The sequence below is a fragment of the Haliotis rufescens genome, unplaced genomic scaffold, assembly GCF_023055435.1.
Source record: "Haliotis rufescens isolate VD_foot unplaced genomic scaffold, xgHalRufe1.0.p SCAF_9, whole genome shotgun sequence".
NCBI lineage: Eukaryota > Metazoa > Mollusca > Gastropoda > Lepetellida > Haliotidae > Haliotis > Haliotis rufescens.
The window spans coordinates 15,957,799-15,967,842 of record NW_025964383.1 but is presented as its reverse complement, the minus strand read 5'-3'; the positions used below and the strand labels follow the sequence as shown (position 1 = coordinate 15,967,842).

General features: G+C 40.8%; 1 protein-coding gene across 1 annotated transcript; it reads left to right on the top strand.

Moving 5' to 3' along the window:
* Nucleotides 1–4,758: 4,758 nt before the first annotated feature.
* LOC124122012 (histidine-rich glycoprotein-like) lies at nucleotides 4,759–9,621 on the top strand. Its single transcript, XM_046485160.2, has 2 exons — nucleotides 4,759–5,207; nucleotides 9,524–9,621. The coding sequence occupies exons 1-2, from the start codon at nucleotides 4,759–4,761 to the stop codon at nucleotides 9,555–9,557; spliced, it is 483 nt and encodes a 160-aa protein (XP_046341116.2). The 3' UTR covers nucleotides 9,558–9,621.
* Nucleotides 9,622–10,044: the final 423 nt, after the last annotated feature.

The following is a 10,044-nucleotide window of genomic DNA, read 5'->3' as shown; positions in this document are numbered from 1 at the left end:
TCCCTTAATATCCAACCCAGTGACGAAGGAATGTCTGAAAGAAATGTATATAAAGCAAGACGAGTGATGAAATGAATAAAGACTTAGAATACCCCTGTATATGAAATCTTCATTTTGGAAACACTGATGTCATGCCCTTCTTTCGGGATTTTCTTAAGCTTCCTGGATGAAATAGCTTCCTTTTTCCTCGGATATCGTTCTTATTAGACACATCAAAACACAATTTAACATATTTATTTACAAAAATATATTCACGACCCACATGACAATTTTCAAAATGACCAACGTGATTTACTGAAATTCTTCTTCATTCTTTGATTTTTCGCCCCATTAGATTGCAATTTTTAAATAAATGTTTATGTCAATATGAAGTTGATTACTGGCAAGCAAGAGGCCCCTTAGGCAAATAAACAGTCATGCCAAATTATTAATACTTACGATCATAAAGATCTTGAGATGAAATTAGCATTAAGTATTTTTCATTTTCAATGTACTTTTAGAAATGTATTATACTGATTATTATACAGTCAACTGTCACATACTCTCTGGTTTATGAAAACTTTTGAAAAGGTGGAAACACTAATAAACGCATTCAAAGATGCATCGATAAATAGATCTCTTCGGGGGTAAAAATATTTAAACACTCTGTACAACATGCTGAATCACAGTACTTCACTCAATATTTTCTTCGTCTGATGAATCTTCAAATGATGACGCTCGAGCGCACTATCTTTCCACTCCGGAACAGGAACAACCTACACAGGAGAATACTGATGGTTTTGGACAAGAACACCCAACTTAGACATCTAGATTTCTTGTATGTGCAAAACACAGACTTGATAATGTCAGATAATGACGCATTTTCTATTAACCGCGTGTCTTCCGTCAACTATTGTCCGTCCAATTTCTGTTGGATGGGGAAGACCAGGCTTACGCAGGTATGCACGGGTATACAGAGGTAGTATATACGAAACTCTCAACGCATGGAACTTAAATGCATCATGTGTTGGTGGCATTAATCTGAGATCTGATTTGATTGATGCAAACACATGCTTTCTCTTTCATAACAGAAAGAAAATATGAAATCTCTAGCTTCATTTTTCACAGCTGCTGTGACATCAAGAGATTCAAATGTGCTAAATGATGCAAGATTTCGAAGGTGTCCCACCATGTAAATGGCAATAATTAATACCCTTCGTTTTCATCTTCTGAATGTGTAACTGGCTGTTACCTCTATGAACGTATGTACTCAGAAGTTTTGAGATCAAGTCAGGAGGATCCTTTTCATACTTCAGGCGACAATAATGATACATGCACAGGAGGATAATACAACGTGTCTGTGTCTGTTGCAAATTTATTGTATTGTCCACACAAGGTGGGTGTCTGCTGTGATCGGAAGTGGGTACATTCGAAATGCTAACAAGTATATCCCTTGTCGTTCGCCTTTACCCCCTCCCCACCCCAAAGAGTCACATCGTCACATCGTCACATTATCTGGAAGGACACTAGGATCTTGCACAAAAACACAAACTCCTGTCGATGTGCCTTGTTCTTGGGGTTCATCGTGAAACGATTCCAATAAGGTGAGGTGAGGTGAGGTGAAATTGGGTTTAACGTCGCGTCCAAGATTATTGCACTTATATAGCGACGTGCATGCACGTGTATGTGTGTGTGTGGCTGCTTGTACTAGTCCGGACTGATGCCGATTTATAGTGCTAGCTCACTGAGATACCATGCCGCAGTTTAACATGAATACCCCACTCAGACACAGTATACTGACTCCGAGCCGACCAGTCCTTGTTTTAGCCCCTTAATGCCGAGCGCCAGACAGGGTAACAACAAGTACAATCTTTTAACGTCTTTTTGTATGACGCGGCCCGGGATCGAACCCTGGACCTTCCGCTCTCCGGGCGGACGCTCTACCATTAGACCACGGAGGCGGTCTTCCAATAAGGTACCTCTAGACACTGGGATATAGAAAATTCTTCTTTTCAGATCGATTCCTTCTCTGTCGCTCATCCCCTTTCAAGGTGTTGCTATCTTTAAAGTCATACCGATCACCAACGATGTAGATTCAGTTGCAATAGCTGGGTCTCAAATGTGGTATTGTTTGAATGTATCGTTGATGGAGCACACCCAAAGTTCAAGCTCTTTGATTTTAAAACCTGTCGTATCCAGCAAGAATACTGTTGACAAAATCAAGACTGGTAAAGACAGAAGGTCCACTCTGCGATATCAGACCTACCAGAAAATTGTCTTTGCGCAGTGTATACCCGTGATCTAATCTTGATTCAACATCATATAAGACAACTGATATTGTGTCCATTCATGTGAAAATGCCATTTGGCTTGTATCAGAATCTGCGCCTTGAAAGTAGCACAGTGCTCGTGTGACACCACATACATCCTGATAAATGCTTATAAGATTGTATTTCATTGAAACATGTGATTTCATATGATGGGAAAACGTAACCACGTGTCTATTTTATCTGAACCTTGTTCTTCAGCTATTTACATTGTCCCCATAGCCTTTGGCCTACCGTTGATCAAGTCATTTGTTGCAACTGTTTCGCCTGATGCTAAATTTACCAGATCAGTCAAATCGTTTCCTGCGAATAGGTTGATAATTTCTTCTGTAACTACTTTCTTCATCTTGTCTACAATCATTAGTTCCTGACGTGACAGCTGTTGAGAATCTCAATGATGCCTTGACTCGTTCTCGTCCAACGCTGCTTTCGGCTTGATATTCTCATGTATTTTTGTCAAGAAAGGTACGATCTTCATGTATTCCTCACGTGCGGCTGGGGTCTGATATATATGTTTTTAGGGCATCGATACCCTTAGTATTGAAAGCATCATTTACAAGACCAGGGATTCCCAAAAGGACAACCTGGTGTTCTGATGATACCAGCAAATCTTCACTTCCTGTGCTACTTCATGTACAACATATTAACAGTAAATACAACACAACAAAGCTTTTACTTCTTTTAGTAGAGATTTCTTTTGAATATGGAAAGGGTTTTGTCACTTTTACAAATTATTGCCCCCCTGAGTGGGTATCATAAGACCATGTCATTCAAAGAATATTTATATCTACCACTGTCTTCAATCGTAGTGGGGGCACGGGTGGCCCAGTCGTCTAAGGCGCCGCGATTTGCTGTGCAGAGTTGCGTCCCTTGGGCGCGTCAGAAACCTATGATTGTGGGTTCGAATCCTGGTTCGCCCCGATTATGTTTTCAGGTTTGTCAGCACCATACCCGTGCTCGTGGGTTTCACCGAAATGGTAAACGTCTGGGACCTGCATCACTTCGGGCTTTCCTCTCTTAAGCTGACACGCCGTGATATGACTGGAATACTCTTAGAATCGGCGTTAAACCCAACTCACTCACTTACTTTAATCTTAGTATATTTGTTAATTTAAACTGATGGCGAAAATTGCTTACAATTGCCAGGGATAGTGTAAATCCTGCAGGGGAACTGTAGTATCATAAGTCCCCAGGGTCCCCACAATGGTAGCCCTGTCATAATGTTTTGTTATGTATAGTGCTTTATTGTTATGGTTACATGCTAGTTTTAATATCATCTGTGATCAGTCTAGTTAATTTACTTTCATTATGTAAAACCTTTGACAGTCTCGATATGGCTGAAATACTGCCGATGTAACTTTAAATTTCAACTCACTCAGTCATTGCACTTTACACAAAATTAAAAGGAACTGAAAAAACTATTATCAATAAAGGAAACGCATCATTTGGTATAGATATCTAATTAATATTCGAACTATTTTCTCTTCAAATAGCGGCAAATATACATAATTTTCAAATCTCTATTTTTAGTGTATTACAGAAATTATCTGATCTAATATTACAATATTATCTGAGGTTGATAGGTAAAACCTTAGTTTGTGTCTCACTTGTGCCTAAACCATTTGGTTTTCCGCAATAAAATATGTTTAAATCAAAACCTTAGTTTTGCATTCGACGAGAATGAATTCCGTACTATCTGAACTGACATATGTTTAAAACGTGTTTTAACTTGATATGAGAAGAAATGATTATTGTTATATGGCGTAGTATTTTATTGTTAAACTATGATTGTAACTGCATTAAATTCTTTTTGTTAGGATTCGGTAGAAGCTCATTGCCTTGTATTTGGACAGTGATTAGCTGTTTAATGTAAGCAGTTCTGAGGAAGTTACTACATTTAGATGCTAGTGTGATGTGTAAACTTTCGGAATACCGTAGACTGTAATAGAGTGTTAAAGAAACATCTAGCATATTATGTTGTGGTGGCATTGTGTTGGGACTTCCAGTAGCTCGTTAGACCGTAAATGGGGACAAGAGCATAACTTTCGTATCTTTCACACAAAATAACATCAGGACCAGCTTTATTATTATTGAATATTGTACTAACACTTAATTGTGTACTGCAGTTGTAATTGTTGTGCAGTAAATTTCATTGATTTGTGAACCTAGTGAATTTTGTATAACACTTGTTGATTGTATACCATTTGTTGGTTGTTTGTTGGTTTCATACTAGTTCCTTTACGTACATATTTCTGGGTTAACATACTGTTACAATTTTGAAATCGACATGTAACAGTATATCATGAAAAAAAGAATAACATTGGTTACTCTGTAGACACCTGTTACCGCTATCGCTTCTATACACACCACCGCTACTACTACAACCTTATTTTTGCATGCTACGAGACTTTGCTCCTGTACTGCACAGCAACTTGATACGAGAATAACTGTTCATGTCATCAGATCAACAGCACATTGTTTACTCCTTAGACACCTGTTCCCACGATTTCTACAACCATAGCTGCTTCCACAACAACCATGGCTCCATCCACTACTACTTTTGCTACATCCACTACTACCATCGCTGCATCTACTCCCCTGACGACTACAATTACTCCAATGACAACCACCACGACTACGACGATATCAACCACAACTACTACCATGACAACAACAACTATTACGACGATATCAACCACAACTACAATGGCAACCACAACTACTACGACGAAGGCTACCACAACTACTACGACGATGGCTACCACAACTACTACGACGATGGCTACCACAACTACTACGACGATGGCTACCACAACTACTACGACGATGGCTACCACAACTACTACGACGATGGCTACCACAACTACTACGACAAACACCCCTACCACTGCTACTCCTACGGGTGAGTTAACATTTAACATTAATATTAACAATTATCATATTGGAAAAGGGAGGTCACGCCAATTACAGTTGTTTTTGTATTTGCAAAGAATGTCATTAGTCACGCTGCACGTTTTCGTTAGTGAAACTATTAATTGGCAATCTAACCCCTGAGGTAAACAGTATTCTTTTTACAACTGATTGAATATATTATATTTTTATCGTAACTGCTGGTTCTTCCCAATGAAATTAATAACTTGTGAATATTAATTTCCCCCTAATGTGGGCCCACTTTATTTTCTAGAGATTCAGTTGTTGTAGTATGCTCAGTGTGATATGCACATCCTGTTAGGATGGTTTCGTGCTGATAACCATTCACTAAAATGTAAACCACTTTTCCCCCGTTATATATGTGGACCTAAAGTAGGACCCTATCTGGCAAAGCTTCATTACGTTGGCTATGTGTTGATAATTAATTCTTAATGAGGGCAGAATGTTTTCCGTCATAGTGGTTGCAATAGGAGTGACCACATTTATAAATCGTTATGCTCCGTAACTGATAACCATTTTCTTGTGTCCACGTTTGTTTCCGTCGCTAAAGGTGATCGAAACGGGTGGTCACACATTGGTATATATCGCAAGAACGGCGTCTGAACTGGTGTTTGGAGCATAGAATTGAAATTTCAATTAGGACAGTCTGTGTGGCTATTTCCAACATGCAAACTGGACTAAGAGGTACAGGAAAACCAATGTACCAGCGTACAAAGTACAGACCTAAATTTCATGTGTGGGGCGATTTGTGTAGGGTGCCACACCATTATGTATATTCAAGGTAACATCCCAAGTGCAGTGTACACTTATATTCTGCAGCCACATATACTTCCGACGACATAAATATTGTAAATAATCGAGTTTGGACCAGACAATCAAGTGATTGACATTATGAGCATCGATCCACGCAATTGGGATACTTTGACATGCATCAACCAAGCCAGCGAGCCTGACCCCCCGATCGCGTTGGTCGCCTCTTGCGACAAGCATAGTCGCCTTTTACGGCACGAATTGGTTGCTGAAGACCTATTCTACCCCGGATCTTCACGGGTCTCTTGGTATATGACTTAATCCATCTATAATTTACAATGTTCTCATTCTCAAACTTATCTCTTGGTCTATGATTTAATTAATCTATAATCTAAAATGTTCTCATTCTCATACCGGATCAAATTATATTGGGATCGAAACAGGTGGGCCATCGTTTGCAAATCGCCAGGCTTGATTAGGTTGACTTAGTGGGCTCACATGTATATTTATTTTGCATAGACAAACATATTATTCTCACCTTGCTATATTGATGGGAAATGTCGTGAAAAATCATTTCGTGACATGGGATGTAAGCGTGACATTTCGGAAGCGAGGTCCGCCTATTTGTCACGTTTTTCTTGTATCTTGTGAATCACATTAGTGTTAAAGGGACAGAACATTCAGTGAGTGAGTGAGTGAGTGAGTTTGGTTTGACGCCGCTTTTAGCAAAATATTCCAGCAATATCACGGCGGGGGACACCAGAAATGGGCTTCACACATTGTACCCATGTCGTGAATCGAACCCGGGTCTTCGGCGTGACGAGCGAACGCTTTAACCACTTGGCTACCCGACCGCCCCCAGAACATTCAGTGATGCAAATGATTTCATTTGATTTATCAAAAAGGAAAAGATCAGGTTTGTTGGCCTGGATACGTCTGAGGCTGTAAATGGGCCTACTCCAAAGAATTTGTATTTATCATTTTCCATGACGCCCTCTACATATTCCAGGCCGTCACAAGAGGATCATCAGACAAATAAATGTGTGCAAAAGTGTACAAAACAATTTTATCCTGAAGAGCCCAAACGTTAAACAATCCACGTCCTCCCATATTATTATTATTATTATTATTATTATTATTATTATTATTATATTTGATATATTTAGTATCCTGATTTGAATACAAATACTGATGGAAGCGCCTCATAATATACGCTTAACCCCAATACACTGGCTTTCCGGAGACTTGATAGCAATACCCATTCTGGTCGCAAATGTCTTTGGCATTATGTGTACTACCCTTGACGATCAGGGTTAGAACTGGTCTTCAGCAACCCATGCTCCGTCAAAGAGGCGACACACAGGATCACGCGGTCAGGCTCACTGACTTGGTAGAAGCAAATCGTTTGAGGAATCGAACATGTCGGAAATGGGTTTATAACACCCTGGGACACCCTGTCGCCCATTTCGCAGCAGTGATTTCCCGTAAGCGGTGCTTAACATGTGACGGTCTTGGTACAAGCAAACCATTTGAGGATACGAGCATGATCGAGGTTGGAAATGAGTTTGAACACACTGGCACACCCCGGTTCATGCCACTTTTGTAGCGGCGATATCCCTCAAGCGATGCCTAACATATACGGCGTTAGTACAAGCAAACCTTTTGAGGATTCGAACATGGTCAAGGTCGAAAATTGGTTTAGAACACACTGCGACACTCTGGGACAGGCCAATTTCGTAGCGGCGATGTCCTGCAAGGGGCGATTATCTTTTGACGGCGTTGGTACAAGCAAACCCGTTAAAGAATCGAACATGGTCGAGGTTTGAGTTTGGTTCCGAACACCCAGGGACCCCCCGGTACACGCCAATTTCGCAACGGGCATATCCCGCCACCGGTGCCTTATTTTTTATGGTGTTTGTACAAGCAAACCATTTGAGGACTCGAATGTGAACGAATATGTTTGCGTACGTTTGTGTGCGCGCGTTACTTGTTTCTGATCATTTACACACTTTTAATTTTGAACTCTGCGTTTGAGCATACATTAAGAAACGTCAAACCGCATATCGTTCACTAGTATCCTCGCTACGACCCACCCAAGTGAACAAAACGTAGAAATGCACAGCCACTATCGTAGTATCGACTCGTGTCTAGACCGACAGTGACAGTCTCCAGCAATATATGAATTTACCTTGGTATCTATTTGAAACATCTTTAAAAACACCTTTCAATGACATAGTAGTCAAGATTAAAGAGACTAAATGATCCGAAACAACGGTTCTGTATGTATTCGTGCCAGGGAATTCCCAGGGCTTCCCCCAGGTATAGGGAAGTGTGCCAGTGTTTACGTCATTTCAAGAATACAGTGAGTAAGTGAGTAAGTTGGGTTTAACGCCGCTTTTAATTTTATTCCAGTTATATCACGTCGTGTCAGCTTAATGTATGAGGAAAGCCCGAAGTGATGCAGGTCTCAGACGTTTACCACTTTGTCAAGAATACAGTCTCGTAAAAACGTATGAACATAAAATGTGTCGTTCATTCACTTATGAACTGCAGTGTTTCAGTCCGTCAGTGTTTACGTCATTTCAAGAACACGGTCTCGTGAAAACGTATGAACGTCAAATTTTGCCGTTCGTTGTGAACGTCAATTTCGCGGTCATGTGACCGACCTCTCGTCCATTGGAAAAACCGTATATCGTGTAAACGTCAAATTAAAAAAAAATGATTCACGAATGAACAGCATTTCATCAATCCAAGTGGAATATCAAATTGGGGGCACGGGTGGCCCAGTCGTCTGAGGCGCCACAATTCGCTGTGCGGAGTTGCGTCCCTTGGGCATGTCAGAAACCTGTGATTGTGGGTACCAATCCCCGTTCGCCCCGACTAGCCAATCTTAACTTCCTGTGCTGCTTCATGTACAACATATTAACAGTAATTACAACACAACAAAGCTTTTACTTCTTTTAGTAGAGATTTCTTTTGAATATGGAAAGGGTTTTGTCGCTTTTACAAATTATCGTACCCCTCAGTCGGCATCGTAAGACCATGTCATTCAAAGAATATTTATATCTACCACTGTCTTTAATCGTAGTGGGGGGCACGGGTGGCCCCTCGTCTGAGGCGCCGGGATTTGCTGTGCAGTGTTGCGTCCCATGGGCACGCCAGAAACCTATGATTGTGGGTTCGAAGCCTGGTTCGCCCCGGCTATGTTTTTAGCTTTCAAAGCACAATGCCCGTCTTCGTTGGTTTCGCCACAGTGGTAAACGTCTCAGACCTGCGTCACTTCGGACTTAGGGCTTTCCTCCCACATTAAATTGACACGCCATGATATAACCACAATACTGTTAAAAGTGACGTTAAGCCCAAACTCACTCACTTAATATCGAATAAGGATGAAATAGGGACGTTTTTTTCCCCCATTGGAGGTAAACAATTATCTCACTTTGAGGCAGTTTGTTCTTCAGAGAAACGCGCCTCTCGTTGCAGAGATATTTATGATTGCGCCAAGAAGCTTTTAGTGTAATGATTTCCTTGTTTAAGGTGCATGCACTGGACCTGGCAGAAGCTGTGTTGATGAATGTCCTCCGGGCAACGAACTTCCTTTGCTCACCTGCCCTGCCACTACTGTTGTTCAAGTTTGTTGTGTAAGTACACAAAGAGTATGAGTGAGTGAGTGAGTGAGTATTCTTTACGCCGCTTTTAGCAATATTCCAGCAACATCAGGGCGGGGGACACCATAAATGGGCTTCACACATTGTACCCATGTCGGGTATCAAACCCGGGTGTTCGGCGTGTCGAGCGAACGCTTTAACCACTTGGCTACCAGACCGCCCCAGTGCGTGAGTTAATGTATTGTGTTTACATCACATCCGCAATATTGAAGCCATACTGCGATGACAACATGTTTATCTTTTCCAAATTCCTGGCAACAAAGGACGGTATTTGTAAGTATCACAGTTTAGGATAAAACAATCTTAATACACCCTTATTTTAAATATTTAGTGGAATCAATTAAAATAGGCTATAAACCACCAGCAACCACCTTACCAGATACATCCTTA

Excerpts from the sequence above, each read along its gene's own strand:
- LOC124122012 (XM_046485160.2), top strand. The coding sequence starts at position 4,759 with ATGTCATCAGATCAACAGCACATTGTTTACTCCTTAGACACCTGTTCC. Across the intron at positions 5,208-9,523 it reads TACCACTGCTACTCCTACGG|GTGCATGCACTGGACCTGGC; the intron begins GTGAGTTAACAT and ends TCCTTGTTTAAG.